This window comes from Genypterus blacodes, unplaced genomic scaffold, assembly GCF_046128005.1.
Source record: "Genypterus blacodes isolate CSIRO-AG114 ecotype Tasmania unplaced genomic scaffold, CSIRO-AGI_Gbla_v1 ptg000056l_1, whole genome shotgun sequence".
Taxonomy (NCBI): Eukaryota; Metazoa; Chordata; class Actinopteri; order Ophidiiformes; family Ophidiidae; genus Genypterus; species Genypterus blacodes.
Window position 1 is genome coordinate 710,732 of NW_027466868.1, and position 16,583 is coordinate 727,314.

General features: G+C 45.6%; 1 protein-coding gene across 1 annotated transcript in view; it reads right to left on the bottom strand.

Annotated features, from left to right (window-relative positions):
• Nucleotides 1-6,357: 6,357 nt before the first annotated feature.
• The window catches only part of LOC143002424 (gamma-aminobutyric acid receptor subunit gamma-3-like), a 51,238-nt gene continuing 41,012 nt past the window's right edge, over nucleotides 6,358-16,583 (bottom strand). The window contains exons 9-10 of the mRNA XM_076152513.1: nucleotides 12,482-12,678; nucleotides 6,358-10,052 (exon numbers count right to left, since the gene is read on the bottom strand). Of these exons, the coding sequence (XP_076008628.1) occupies nucleotides 9,771-10,052; nucleotides 12,482-12,678 (479 nt within the window). The 3' untranslated portion in view covers nucleotides 6,358-9,770. The remainder of the gene's footprint in view (nucleotides 10,053-12,481; nucleotides 12,679-16,583) is intronic.

Here is a 16,583-nt window from a genome sequence, read left to right on the forward strand (position 1 = left end):
GGCCTTCCCATCCGTACGGTAGCCATGGAAGCCCAAATGGCCACGCGGGAGATCATTTGCTGAAGAGGTCGCTCACAGAGGGCAATCTTTTGAAGTGTTTATTCGAGTTTTAATGTAGACTGAACATTATAATTGGCGTAAGTGGCGCAAATATCACATCACTGGCTGATTGGGAATACAAGTGGCCAACATGAGTTTCCTCCATAGGTCGCAGGGACCGGATCCTTAAGGCCTCAGGATGAAGGATGGAGCTCATCAGCAGATTATTTGGTCGTTTCGTCTTTAAAGTACTCGAATGCACTTCCAAAGTTCGGTTCTTTCTGTTTTGCTCTGACAAAAACACTCAAAACATCAAACATTAATAGAGTGCAGAATGTTTTACTTGAACCAAACTCAACAGACCTCAGAGTTCGCAAGATCCCCTCCGAGTCTCGACGCTTTACAAACCGAGAGCCACGTGAAGCTGCAAAATGGGAATGAGAACTGGTCCTTCTTCTGTCTTCAACATTCCGCCACAATGCTAGTCGTTTGATTGTAATTACACAAAGGTGGGATTGCACCTCTCTGTGTTAGCCCTGCAAACGTTTGGATTCCCACAGCACGGCGGCAGGGATGTGAAACTGATCAGAAGTCCCGAGGCGTTCATGTAACGAGCTGGGTAACAAATCACTTTTCACATTTCCTGTCTCTTTTGTCTCTAGAACGAAAGCTTCAAATTCTCTGAAAAATTGGCTTCTGTTGGCTAAAATCCTTTAAATCTCACAAGATGTTTGTGGTGCGTGCGGAATTCATAAAGCAGCATTATAATATCAAGCTAAGGGGGAATTTAGGACAAAACCATCTGGCCCAGGCGCCGCGGCTGTGAACATTGCATTTGTGTCAAGCGGTCATGTTTTAGTCTCAGCCTTCTCTCCTCCTGAACACAGAGAGAGAGAGCGAGCGATCGGCGAGGCAGCAGCTGCCAGAACAGTAGTGTTGACTTTGCCTCAGGTTTTCTCCAGTTTGCTATTCCGAATGCAAATAAAAACCTCAATACTGTAGGGAGACAGAACCACGTTCAACTGGAAGCTACGCAACGTTCCTGTAGGCACTTGTGCTTATTGTGAAGGTATAAGAGATGAGATGTTCTGCTGTTAACTCACTCTATGGTATTTATTAAGGATTATGCAAAAGAGTGGAGCGTTGGAGAAACTAGGCCAACGGTCATAACCAGTCTGTAGAGATTCTGACTCCATACAGACAGAATGTGAAGACGTTTCAAGAGGATAGAAGAAGAAAGAAAGCGATCAAAACATCGTCCTCTCCATCTGTGTCACTGCTCCTCTCTAGGCACATCAGTTTGCAGTGTTTAAGGTTCAATCTGGGCTCATTTCGGCTGACGAGTGAAAGATTTTGGAGTAATCAGCGTTACTGAATGATAGCCAATGCCTAATACACACACACACACAAGCAGGAGTGTGTGTACGGTGGCGACAGCTGGTGGATGTGATGACTTTCACTTCGGTTCCCCCTACAGGATCCACCAAAAAAAAGAAAAAGCCCATCGCGCACAAACCTATCACAGATGTTTGGGTGACGGCTGCTCGTTCCTCTTAATCACGCCGCAGTAATGGCGGTCACAGGATTTCCCTCGAGCCCCGGTTTTGTGTCTGGAATGAGACGGAAAATTAAATTCTGGGTTTTTCCGAGGAGATACCAGGCATTGTGACACGTGTGATATGTGACAGCAGTTTGGTGAACACGCCGTCGTTGATTTCTATATTTGTGTAACCCCCCCCAGCCCGAATCTGATCTTTCATACGAAGATGCAGATGAAATCCAGTCTTGTGTTTTGATTGGAAAATTTCCCAATGGAATGATGAGGAAATACCGCGTCTCTATGAAATTGACAAACTAGTTTGGCCAGATTTCCCCCGAGCTCCCATTTGTTACTGGAGGCGCCCGGTGAGAGAGAGAGACGGGATGCATCTCTAATAAGCTCGTCAGTAGCTGCCATTGTGCGCCGCAGCCACGTTGTGTGAAACGTTTCTGCATGTGGCTGAAAGTCAGACGGAAAAAAACCTCGCCAAACACAGATTTCCCCGGGGCTCTGATTAATAAAAAAAGCCAGAGATTCCAGGGTTTTTTGTACAAATGCAAATGGCACGTGCATCCTCGCCGCCATCCAATTTGCCACCGTAATGACACCGACACCGGCTTTGTCTTTAAGATCCTCGGAGTATCGGATTGCTTTGTTTACCCCGGCTGCATATCTCATTAGGACTCCTGATCAAATGCACACGAATGAGGCATCTGGGTGTTTTAACCAACAGTTTAAGGGTCCCGACTCCCTTGCTTTTCACCGCCTGTGACGTCGTTACAATCGCCGCCTCCACCGCCGCCATGTTGGTAGCAGAGTCGGACATTCTGAGGGGCGATTTCTCCTCTCAACCTAGCGATCGGGCTCTGATCTGCCCCCTGGTGGCTGTACTTGATAATCCGTCAGGTACATGCAAAGTATTCAGGCGCTTTGTATGCATGTTGAGGCTGATGATTGTTGCCGCTCATCCATCAGGCTGTTGTTGATGAGATCATCCACCGATCACGCCTCGGGCCGGGGCGGCGAATCCTCCACCGTGATTTCTTTTGATGGCTTTAACCGTCTTCACTTTTAAAAGAACACTGAGATTTATATTGAAAAGCTATTTGTCAAATTCCTGGCAGCGAATTGATACAGAACCTCAGTGAAGTGTCCATTAATGCTGACAGACATGAAAAGAGAGCGACAACAGGCATTCATATCGAGAAGTGCGGAGGAGCTGAACCATTCACGCCATCAATTACGGGTATGGACGAGGAGATCAGAGCGCAGATGTGTTACAGGAGGACCGACGCTGAAATGCTCCTTTGATTATGCGCTATTGAAAAGGCTTTTTATTTTCTATCCTGTTTAGCTTCGTGGGCTGAAGCGCAGACGATCGCTCTCGAACAAAACGGAATCCATGGCCGTTTGCTGTGCTGCCAGGAGAATCACAGCAAACAAAAAAGAAGGAGCCAAGTTTGATTCTGTTCACTTGCTGAATCGTGTTAGGAATTAATATTTATACCAGAAGGCAAATGCATCAAGCTTCTTCTTTCTTCATTAGTATTTTTTTAAGAAATTTTGAAGTTTGAACTTTGAAAGTCATCTAAGCTTTATCGTAGGAACTTGCTGGATGGTTTTTGCTGCCCTCTGTAGGATTGTAGGAGACAGACAGCTGGGTTGAGTCGATGTCTGCTCCACATAAAGTTCCAAAACCACAGAAAAGTTCAAACCTGCTAGGGGGATAATACATAATCTATATTTATATATAAAACACACTTCTAATCCTCTGAATCCACACAGTTATTTTATGCCTTCAGTCTTATTTGAGCGGCTGCATAAAAGTCTTGTCGCAGATCGAAACTCCATCATATAAACCGTGCGTGACAATAATCACTTAATCCTCTGACATGATGGGGAAGGGCGTCGCTGACAGATTAGTAATTTGCTCGCCCTCCGTCGGGTATCAAGGCGGCGATTCAGAGGCTTCATCTTCACACAGGGAACCAGCAAAGGAGCAATCATTGGTGTCCATAGTAGACGCCCTGCTGTCCACCATAAACTACAGGCTGTATATTGAGGAATGACAGCTGATCTTAATTTAGATCCAACAACACACTTTTGACAAATGATTGATAGAAACAAGTGTCCTGCTCTTCACTTTAAGCGACAGCAGATAGGAACGACTTGAACAGACCCAATATCTCCAACTTATCAGGAGGAAGATCTCACCAGCCAGCCCATTATGGATTTTGCCAGCTGACAGCGATTTGTTTCTGTGTCTTATCTAAAAAAGGCCAGTTCTCACCCTCAGTCTCCTCTTTATCCACCGTCTATTTACGCTCACTGTCGCCAAGCAACTGTGCCAGCAAACTGTAAACAAATCCAGGCTATTTTCATTCAGAGGAAAAGCAAAAACCTGAGAAATAGCAACGAATGACTGAAAACTTTAGAGGATCCTGAAGGAGATTAAGATGAACATTAGCGAGGTTGAATCGAAGGCAGGTTTTAGAAACCATGGCAACAGAAATTGACGGTTGTGTTCGTTGCAAAGCGACTGGTTCGCCTTGGAGTTAATTTAGTTAGAGCAGAGTCAAATCTCCATCTCGCCTGAGGAGTCGATTACCTCAACATGGACGGTGTAATCAATATGCATGAAGGACGACCACACACACACACACACACACACACACACACACACACACACACATGCACACGCACACGCACACACACACGCACACACACTTGCAGTATTAATTGTGATCCATATATCTGTCAGAGCCGCTTATCACACATGAACTAGATGACACGAGGACAAAAAGCACAAGTGTGTTTAGCTGTAGTGGAAGTAGGGCGGGGGTGTGTGTGTGTGTGTGAGCGAGCCTGATATTGCAGCAGAATATTATTCCTCTGTCAGAAAAAGGGGAATTCCCTCCTCTGTCTCTCACTCTGTGCACCACGATCACCACAAACACTTATACATATTACATCCACACATGTACACACACTCACATTCCTCTCATACAGTATGAAGTACACACACACACACACACACACACACACACACACACACAAAGAATGACAAATAGAGAAATCTTTCCCACCTGAGGCATACAAGCCGTCACGCATGAACACACGCACACACACACACACGCACACACACATTGATTCCCTACAGGTTTTCTTATAGGGGTTATTCTTCTTGGAAGCAAAGCTGTCACTTTACAGGGATGTGTGTGCTCATGAGTAAAATCCTCACACAAACATGCACAGACACACACTCACACTCTTACACACGCACACATGCTGATGTCTCCATTTTTTACATCATAAGTGATTTTTCTCTCCATACCCTCTGTGTATAGTGTGACATCTCGCCTTCACCTCGCCGTTCCCCCTCTCCTTCTCTCTCTCTCTCTTTCTCCCTCTCTCTATCTAACTCTACCGCTTGCGTGAATCTGGGTCAGTAAACACGGTTTGAAGCAGCGGCGTGCTCACACATCCGTTTGTGAATGTTAGTTGCATGGTTACCATGAACCGGAGGAGCCGTGTGACCCTCCTCTCTGTTGTATATAAATGTAAATTTAATTTGTGTACTGAAAGGTTATGTACGTCACGAAGAGGATTGCACTCGGCTCAATTAAAGGCCTGATTATGCAGACGCCACTGTAATGATCACCTCTATAGAGAGCGTTAAGTGTTTTATAGAGGGTCAGAGTCGGGCTGCACCTCCTGCACACTAACCAAACTCTGCTGCCAAGACCATGATGCTAGGAAACCGCCTCAGGCTGTCATTCAAAGGTTTGGCAACGCATTTTACAGCTTCCCTCAGGTACGATGGGATAAAGACGCCACCTTTTTGGGATAAACTGACGAATAAATGCGGCTGGAATTATGCAAAATGCCCCCAAATTCAGAACCAAATGATTATTTTAAAAGATAATCTAAAGTCTAAGCAGCTGTCATTAGGGCTTTAGACTTTCAGCATGAACATCACCCAGCACATTTATTTTATTTCATTTTGTGAAGTGATATCTGATTTAACAAGAAGCAATATGGGTTTACTGTAATTTGGACTAGAAATGATAACAGATGAGATGTAACATGAGCATTTCTATACACTGCATAAAATCATCAAAACTTACTTCCAGTCTTGTGAACACATTTCAGACAGAGAGAGAAGAGAAAGAGAAAGAGAAAGAGACAGAGACAGAGAAAGAGAAAGAGAGAGAAATTCCTCCATCCTCAATTTACAGGCAAAGCTACAGAAATCAGAAAAGCATTTTGTCACACACACACACACACACAGCGTCATTTTGAGAAACTTAAAAGACTTACAATGTCGAAGCAAACTTCAGTGTGAAGCCCGGCGTCCTGTTGTCAACAGCTGATTCATGGAGCCCAGATTTCTGTCTTTAAATCCCTCGGTAGTTCAGCCAAAAGCATCTGTTTCCAGCATCGGCGTCACTTTCGCCATCAAATCTGATCGATCTTAATAATAAAGTGGAGGCTGGACAGATTGGACTGAATCAGGAAATTTGTAGAGGAGCTGTAGCAGCAATTTAAATAGCCCTAAAACCTTAACCTGAGGATTCTTTGATTCAGATGTAGATGGCTAAAAACTTTCCAGTCACCAGTCCGTCTTTGGTGACGAGATTGTTTTGGCCTAATGTTTCTCCTGGATCGGAGCTGAACTGTATCTGACTTTTGTGGGCATCAAAACATTCATTCTTGCACAAAAACACATTGAGAGTTGAGCTCTTGACCAAAACATTATTTTATTAATGTAAGCAACGTACCACGAACTAGAAAAAAGATACTTATATTCACTCTTGATCCTGTTTTCATAAAGTGTCCTCCCCAGGAGTTCGGATCCAAGATGGGGAATGGCTTCCATGTAGCCCCGCCCTCCAGAGACCCCGCCGACAATTAGCGTGAGTGATTCGCGACGTGTGAGGCGGCGGCAGCAGGCAGACGCGTGTAATCGTAATGACCGATGTATGTAATCCTAACTGTTTTCAAGGGCTGATGAGATCTTTGGAGGAGATGTTCGAGTTCATTATGCATGTATGACTTCATCCCTGATCCGAGGGTTTCTAAAAGCTTCCACTTCAACTGATTAATTTGTCTGCCGGCGCCGCCATTCCTGATCCTGGGTGAGTACTCAAACTCGTAAGGAGGCTTTATAAACACAGGTCCCAATCAGCTGAAACACACAGGTGATTCATCAAGACGTAGAAAATAGTGGTTTTGTTTATTGAAGTATCTCAACGGACTAAGACACTTATAAAGTGTAGAAATATCAGAGGTGACGAGAGTTTACTTCAGCGTGGGCCAAGTTCTGATCAATTCAGTCAGTTCAGAGATAAGAAGTTTACTTAAATCTAATGAAAATCCAGACGTCTAGCGAATTCACTCAGTAAGTACTTGGGGGTAACGACCTCTCCGCTGTTACACGAGGCGATTTAATTCGCATTTACAAGCCTGCGGACGGGACGCCACGGCATCCTGAGGTCCACATGAATATGCAAGACCCTTAAATCTAAACTCAATTAGGGCTCTTTGAACCGACTGAACCGACAAGCAGATCGACTCCGGCCTCGCTACTGGCCTAACGTACATTCCATATATAACTGTATGAAAATAGAAACATTAATTAGATGCATCGTACATAAAAGCTTTTCCAACATACAAATACCAGGAAAAAAGTGGGTGCATTGGGGAGAGGGGGGGAGAAGGGGGTTGATTGTTCTACAAAGCCAAACTACTGCAGAAAACGCCATAGAACAGGAAAGAAAACCCAAAGCGCCCATCGTTCTGTTTGTGCGTCCTTCCTCTCCCTCCCTGATGTCCGTACGTGGCATCAATTTTACATGTGTGAGGGTTTGCGGGACTCCATCAACAGTCCTCAACGACCATCTGGGACTATCCATTTTTCATCAGCTTCTATGTGTGTGTGTGGGGGGGGCTGTATGGAATATCACAATAAATAGAAACTATGTTACAGCACCAGCTATCATCACCGGCTGGGGATGACAGGATACGACTTTGGGTCATCAGAAATTCCATAAACTTGGAAAACTGAAGCTTTCATGGAGATGCCAATTTTATACACTGGAGCTTTCGGCTTTGGAAGCTGTATAGAGTCGCTGCTGATGTAAAGCAAAGAGGCCGCGTGGGTTTGTTTGTTTTATGTCGGAGCCTGTGTCTTGACTTCTAGATCTTAGGAACTAAAATAGATCCATCCATTTACAACCACTCATCTGGATCCACGTCTTGCAAGCAGCATGCCAAGCAAATTGGATCAAGATCTCTCTCTCTCTCTCTCTAGCTACCATCCACTAGGAGAATCCCAATACATTCATCTGGTCAGATAGGATACATAATCCCTCTGCACCATGTTCTCCTCCTAGCTGGACCTGTCTGGAATAGAGACATCCTGAGAAGGTGCCCAAACACAAAGGACTCACCTCTCCTCATCCCTAAAGGTCCCAGTTAAAGCCTTACTCCCAATACTTACAAGTTGTAGATATTTTGAAAAATCACCAGGGTAAGGCTTCAACATCAAAAGACGTCTTAGAACGCTTCGTACTATGTAGTCAATACATTTATGTCTTTTCTACTTCTGATGGTCAGCGTATACTCTCCATGTTCCGAGTTGGTACAGTAACTTGTAACAGTAAAAGCAGCTGTGCCCACACTGTGCCGCTCTCTGGCTTCGTTAAACTCCAGGACACATCTTGTTTCCTCCCAACCACCCGATTCAAGTCGTTTTCCCAGAGGGAGAGGACACGGCACAGGAGGCTCCCAATGCCCAAACACAAGCAAGGTTTGGTGAACAATATGGCCTCTATACTTCCCTCTGGCTGTAATTGGTCCAAATATTATTAGCCAGTCGTAATGATCAGAAGTAGAAAAGACAAAGAACGAGGACGGAGATTTCATCACTGCGTCTTGAGTGCCAGGAACTTTTTTTGGCCTGTGTAGAGTCCCCCATGACTCAATTTCCTTGTTTGTACTCAATCTAATTCCTTCAGTTTCACCCTGGACTGCAAGATACTTGAAGTCGTTCCCTCGGCTCCATTGTCTTTCCAGCCTCAGATTTGGAGGCTGTGACCCACGACTATAATCCATATTGCATTGAAATAACGTGGGTGTAGAAGTGTAAAGTAAATAAAATTTCATTACAGGTTTGCCATCTGTCTTGACATAATCAGGAAGGTAACCTGCTTTGGTCTCACCCTCATTCATTATTCATGTTCTGTAACATACAGTACATAAGCCTGAGGATGACATTAATATGATTAGTATGTATTTATGCTGTTCTTATACATATGCTGTATAACTCAGCCCAGCCTTCAACCAAATCCACTACAAATCTTGCACCATCTGCTCATAAAGTGTTAAGAACGAAGCTCACTGACTGAATAGACGGGATTTTACCAAACAACCACTGCCGGGACACAAACTTCTACCGAACAAGTAACAACTGATGTGTGAACTCGTAGACTTGCGGTGACAACACAACTAATTCCATTGATAATGTAAAGAAAGCATCACTGATAGTAGAAAGTGTAGCTAATCCTAGAGTCCCAACTAAAACTAATGTGCTACAAAATTAACGGCGGGTTGTACTTTTAAACGTCTCCGGTGGTTTGTTTTTGTCAAAGAATAAACAGCTCAGCATGCGGCGGTGGTGTGATGGATGAGGTAATAAAGATGAAGTGGGTGGGTTGGTGGGTGGGGGGACTCTCAAGCTGCGTCTCACGGTGCCGCACCCTTTCTAAAGAAGGCACTATGGGTGCTTCGCCATCTCGTCGACCACGATTCAGCAACGCAACCACGTCCCCTTAGTGTCTCCTGTGAGTCACAGCTGTATGTTGTTTGGTTTCTGAGTCATAACTGTGTCCTTTCGCTTGCTGTTCTGCTGCTGAGCATTTTATTCTTGAAGACCTCATTATTCCGACACCGGAGAACCAATATCCCGACCTTCTCAAGGTATTGCGTCCTTTTTACTGCTTACCACAGCAACATCGCCAACCGAATCGTTTCGTCGGATTTTTATTTTTTTTTTTCCAGTCACACCACGATCGAACGTAGCACGTTTTCACAATTCCCACATAGCAAAGCCACCATCCACGTCAAGGCAAGCCGCGTCACGAAGCCACAGACTGTTTCAGCAGACCCACTGATCGCGGCCCGGGACTGACTAGAGGTAGAGGTAGCTGACCCAGTAGACGATGTTGAAGAGCAAGAAGGAGGTGGGGAAGAAAACCCGGGAGTAGGAATCCAGCTCGCTGATGTTGACGTGGATCCGGCCTTTCCTCCAGCCGCCCTCTTTACACTCCTCGTAGCAGCAGAAGAAGCTCTTGCAGTCTTTCCCGTCCAGGCACTCGTACAGGCAGTTGTCGTCGTAGTCGTGCCAGAAGAGGGAGTTGCCCATGGGCATCATCAACCGAGGGTCGCGATCCATGTTGAGGGATGCGTAGGCCTATGACAGAGAAAGCGACAGTGGATGAATTATAAATGAAAGGCGCGGAGGAGGGCTGAATTAATTCTGCTCTGGGATGGAGAGAGATCTTTGTATTTTCCTCGTCTCCTGCACAAAGTAGAGTTGACTTTGTTGAGGTAATTTCACTGTCAATTTGTGCGTGTATGTGTGAAATCTGGGTGATTTTGTAAACTGTATTTGCCTCACACAATTAAGCCGTTCAGTTGATTAGTCACTTTATTTAAATAGAACATTTTGAAATAATTCAACTTATGCAAACCTTTAGACGAAAATTAGAGGAAGGAATTACGAGTACACAGAGTTTATTTTTATTGTTGGCTTCAGAAACTAAACCAGTTTTTTTCAATAATTCACCAGCCATTGTCATACTTGGAATGTTCAAGATGGAGTGCAAATGAAGAACTCATCGGACAAACGCATCCTCAAACATAAGGGGAGCTTAATGAATGAGCAGAAATGATGGTGCCACACATAAATCACATTTGCTGTGTTGTTCCCGTTTATCCTCAGTCGGCTGAGAAGCCACTGGCTGGCAGCAGGCATTCTCCATTATTCTACCCCACTTCTGTTTTATGCCCCATCCACTTCTGCTTTGCACTCGACTCGGACCGGTTAATGAAGTGTGTTACCTGGAGAGATTGGTGTCTGTGCCTCTGCTGTTGTGGGGCTCTGCCACTGTGGCTGATAAAGAAAAAACCCCAAACAGGGCTCTTCGGTAAAGAAACTCTTTGTGCTTTGACTCCGGCGTGCTTGCTAATGCATCACAGTGCTGAATAACTCCCTCAACCCCCCTACCTATTATACAAGAAAATCACAAAACCCAAACACCAAAATGGGTCTGCGAGTGAAAGGTGGGTCGAATCCGTTTTTCCTGTCGGGGGTGAAAGGTTCCGATTATTTCCTGAAAGATGTTATTTCACCTGCTGGGACTTTTCTCCCAGAACTTTGCAGAGCATTGTGGGGCTAAGATTAATTGTACTCAGGTCTTTGCACCAGTCCTTTTCCAGCTCTCTCTCCTCTTTTCTGCTAGTACAGGGAGTGTGGGAGGCGAGCGGGAGAGAGAGAGAGACAGAGAGAGAGAGAGTGAGAGAGAGAGAGAGAGAGAGACTTAAATATGTAGAGGTTCTCGTGCGCAGAGAGAGTGAGAGCGAGAGAGAGAGAGAGAGAGACTCAAGCGAGTGGGTGGCACAAAGGGACCACATGAAGGGGGGGGGGAACATTTGAGGCTTCCCCTAAGACGGACCAGCCAAAATACAGCGAATGTACGCTGGCAGGGAATGATGAAGAGGGAGGGGATGGCGGCAGCAGCAGCGGTGGAAGCGGCTTACTCGAGTCTAAGTAGAAGTGCGAGCGCTCCCATTAAAGCATTCGTGGCAGGAGTGAGGCTTGAATCCTCCCACGCAGCACATTAAGAAAGCTTCTGAGAGATTGTTTCCGATGTGCACGAGTTCACAAAGACACACGTACAGTCAAACACACCACACAGTCATCCACATACAAGTTTTTGAAGATTGTTAAAGAATCAAGTGAAATATCTGCCAACAGTGTGGCTTTTATGGTTTCTGACGATCAAAAAAGATTACGTTGGTCTTTTAATACTCAAAGGGTTTCGAGGGTTAAAGCCTGTTGAGTGGCTTTTAGTAATTACCGCCTTAAAAAGGGGAAGGCAAATCTTTTCTTGTGGTTGCTTTTCTGGGTTACTTGCTTGGTTACTTTCTACTTTCTACAGGTGAGGCGCCCGACACTTTAATTCCTGTGTTTACGTTGTTGCTTTATGATTCACCGCAAAAAACGATACGAGAATGTGTCATTTCTTTTTTGAAACTTTGATTCCTGACAGGTCTGAAAAGCTTTTAAAGTAACACTCGGACAATCAGGTGACTGGGGTGCACTGCCATTACCTAATTGGGCAGCAACGTGTTGTCGAGTGGCTGCAGTTGACTTTCACCTTGATTTGGACGCTTTTTGTACTAATAGCAGCATGTTTGATTGACGGCTGAAGTAACTTTCTCTGACAGTTTTGTGGTGAAAAGCAGCTGCAGCAGAAACTTTATATGTGGTTTAAAATACCAACATTACTTCTTCCAGCCTGGCGGAAAATCCGACCCAAAGTTTCTTATTGTATTACTTGCTAGTATTATACGTGGGGAGGCAGTGGCTCAGTGGGTAGTGGGTAGTGCTTCCGCTTGGGAACCGGAGGGTTGCCGGTTCGAGCCCCTGCCGAGGTGCCCCTGAGCAAGGCACCGAACCCTGAAGTGCTCCCCCCTCTGCGAAGGGTGGTAATGTAATGTAAGTCGCTTTGGATAAAAGCGTCTGCCAAATTATCGTAATGTAATGTAATGTAATGTACTGACTGGCAGCTGATCCAGAATAAGTGGATTTTGAATACGGTGAAGACAACGTCTTACCATTCGCTGCGTCTTGGCCGGGGGCCTCCGCACGATGTAGGAGTAGTAGTTGAGCATGGCGTATTCGATCATGGCGGCGAAGACAAATAGGAAGCAGACGGTGACGAACAGATCCATGGCCGTCACGTACGACACCCGGGGCAGCGAGTTCCTGGCCACGGTGCTCAGCGTGGTCATGGTCAGCACGGTGGTGATACCTGGGGATCAAACGCATTCTTAGGTTTGCTGCTGCGGGGCCAAAACCTTACCAAGAGTGAGCGAATGACCGATTGCTCAATGGTCTTGGTCAACATTCACTCAGGTCATTAATCGTGGTTAATGGGGTCTTCTGGGGGCGTCGGTCCTGTGTCTGCGCTCTTCACTGGCACGAAACTGCTGCCGTAAGCGTTTGGTTTATCCGATTTAATTTCCTCAGAATGCTTTGAATAATCCAATTATTACTTTTATGTCCTCTCTCTGATTCTTCCCTTTCGTGTTTTTATCTTTTCCCTTTTCTCAAAGATCGAGAAACGCGATAAGATTGAGCGTCGCAAATCGATTTGCAAAGTTGAGAGGCTCCCAGAGAAGAAGAAAGTTGTGTTAATGTACAGATTTCACATGATCAGAACTCGAGCATGTGTGACAGCAAAACTTCGGACTCATAATAAATAAATAACTTTCATTTGGTTGTAGAACACCAGAGCATGAAATTATAAAACATGTGAGGCAAATTGATGCATGCTGCAGATTTCACGTAGGAGATAACTCAAAGTGCTTTTCACAATCTGTTCAGCCATGTATAAAAATGGATAGAGAGAAATTAAAAATGAGTCTTTTCGTCTATTAAGAAATAAGAGAATATCCAGAAATTAACTCAGTAAAACTTTGATCTCTAGAGAAAAGTCGTGTGTTAAAATAGCCAAAGTGTCTCTTCGGGAATAAGAGTAAGGGCTGCTTGTGGTAACGGGGCTCGTTAGCATTCTGACTGGGTTTCACTCTTAATTGTCCCGTGTTTGGATGTCGGATGTCATTTTTGAGAAATGATTCCCTAAGGCGACCGTGCGAAATCGATTCTTTCACCAAAAGCGAGATGAAGCCAGCGACACTAATGTCCACCAGGGGCATCGATGTGTTTCCCCGCGACATGTAAACATGCCCCCCTCCCTTCATCTCTCCCTCTCTCCCCTCGTCTCTTTCATCCCCCGTCTCCCACATGCCTTTCATGGCATTGTGTGTGGCGCCGCTGTTTTTTCGCCCGCCGTTTCCATAGAGACGAGTTGCTCCCCCGTCTATTTCCAGCCACCTCCTCTGGTCTAGCAATCGTCTAGACTTGCTCTCTTCTCTTTTCGCTCGTTAAGACTTAACACGCCCGAAAAGTCAGTAAGAAAGAAAAGACAAACTCTCATCCTGCCGTCGCACAGCGTCGCACTTTCTGCTTCTGCATCTCCACAAAAGCAGCAGGTGTGTTGACAGGTTTTGTTATTTTTATCCCAAATCACCCGCAGGCGTCTGTTTGTGTTGCTATTTCATATCAAGATCATCATGAGCGTCTTGTTTCTGCAGTGTAATTCATTTAGTGGGAATTGTCTGCTCATGATACCATAGCAACCGGATGATTCCTGCATGAGCTCCACAACAGGAGGAGAAGGGGGGGGGGGGGCAACACACACACACACACACAGCGTAGAGAAACCGGCAGTATATACGAACAGTATGTACACACTGCAGGTTTGATGCAGCTGTGAGTGTGTGTGTGTGTGTTCAATAATAGCCTTAAAAGATGCTCGAACATGCCGGGCGATAATGAGGCTGTGAGCCAAATCGTGTTAACAAAGTCGCACATACTGGCTTTTCCTCACAGGTTCAGGGATGAAGATGAAGCAGAGGCTCTATAAATAGGACAAAAGAGCAACGATCAATGGAGAGTGGCCTCCTCTTCATCCCCACTACACAGGGGAGAGTTCAGCTGGAAAAATGGAACTTTCCTCCTGTTCCAACTACAGCGGAGTAGACTTTTAATGGGCCAACTTCAATCACATTTGTTTTGCCTGACTTCTTTTAAATTTCAAATTTATTCACAAAACCATTCTTTTTTCTATACACCTGTTTCAAGTTCCGAAATTTGTATTTTTTCTCATGGTTCTGACTTGGTTTTTGACCTTGTGACAGAGGTTATTCATCTCCATGGGACAACAAAATAAAATAACAACAAACTCACTGACTACACATCTCTGAGCTCCACAGTTCAAATCCCTCAGCGAGCTGGCATGAAACCGTGCGGCTGAAAGTCAAATGTGGTTTCTGTTTCTCCTCCATTCTGACCCGGTGCTGCTCAGTAGGAACTCGCAGGCTTGCCAGTCGTCTCAGCGAGTGCCGGGTTTGTTTATGGTAATTAAGCTGATGCATCCAAATTAACGTGGCAATGATAAATGCTAAAACGCAGCACGTGGAAACTTTTAGTAATCTAATTAAAGGTGTTTCACTGCATTAAAGCTCCGTGTAATGAGTCAGAATTGCATTTATTTGTGGGTTTATTTGAATAATCCTATCGCAGCTCGCGAGATTCACAGAGGAAACCCAAAAGAGACGGAATGAATGACTCTAATGTATAAATAGGAATAGGAAATAAACAGCAAATGTGAGATTAAAGCTTTATTTTGTTGCTTGCTGTCGTCTGTGTTCCAAAGATTTTCCCAGGGAGCCACCAAGCGCGACAGCAAGCAGTGGATCAATCACGGCGAGCTCGGTCCCCGTGGCGAACACAACGCTCCATTTACATTTCCCCGTCTCTTCACAGTGGGAGGTTGAGAGACTGATGTCCCGGTGCCGTCTGTCTCCATCTCGCCGTCTGCCCACTGATCAGCGTTTTTTCGTGAATGGGAGCGTTTGGTGACACCAAAGCAGGACGGTTTACCTTTTGGGTTCTGCATCGTTCAGCAGATTGCGACTGTCGGATTTGATTGAAAAATGTCTTCGCCAATCAAAATCTAGTTCTGCGTCATGACATCGTTCAATTGAGTTCACTTGCAGTAAGAAATGTGTCTGCAGTGACGTTTAACGGGTTAAAGGTCAAGAAGGATTTGGGCAAGCATAAGTACGGCTTTGTAACGCTTTGTTGTGTCTGCTGCTGCCAAGTCCACATCTTGTCAGCTAACACATTTTGAGAAGCTATCATAAGGAAATTCTCTGGCTTGAGGGATCCATCCGTGCAATTTCTTCTGTAGGCGTTCCACTTTCTTGCCCCGCTAACCCGACTTGCACTGGGCGAGACTGAAAGTGCGAGCTGAGGTGAGCGTGTGCGGCGGCGTGTTTTACACTGGGTTACTCGGCGTGGCGTTGATGGATGCCGCCATCCGCCTCAATTATCTGGAGTGACACAGCTTTTTGCAGGGGTGGGATTCCGGCTCTGTGCGGTTCCTCCGAGGTTTCCTCAACATCTCTGTCAGAATCCATCTGAGCTGCAGAGATTGAGGTCTCGCAGGGAATCAACCTCGGCTTCACTTCCAGCCAGCTCCCTTCCCGACCTCCTGATTTTGTGGGAGTAACGTGTGAGTGACAGCTCTTTGGAAATACCACCTGGAACATGTTCGCAGCATGTCAAGGCGGCTGGCCCCGCAGGGCGCTGGACCATCACCTTCCTCGGCCTTCAACCCTCAGCGCAATCAGCGATCTCCTGCCTCGTTCTGACATTTCCACCTGCCACTGCAACGCCAGAAGCCTTCACTCCTCTGCCCCGTGCCTCTCTCATGTCAGATTTACTCTCCCTCTCTCCATTCATCTTATCTCCCTTCTTCCCTTTCAGCCTGGGGATCGCTTCTCGGGCCGACTTGGAGATGCGACGCGGCGGGGAAGAAAAGGCCCAACGATTTCCTATTGTGGAGTTGAATGAGGACGTTTATCTGGACGGGTGCAGCTCGCGTCTCTTCCCTGCCTGTTTTTACAGCTTCCCACCGCCTCTGGTCAGGTATTAAACTGATCTACTGCGACCTGCATAATCCACTGCTGCCTGTGGTTGTTTCTTTCAGACAGGTGGACAGATGGAGAGAGAGAGAGAGAAAGCAAATAACTGCTTGAGAAAAGTTCAGTGCCTGATGTTTCCCATCAAGTCTCTCCGCGTTTCTTG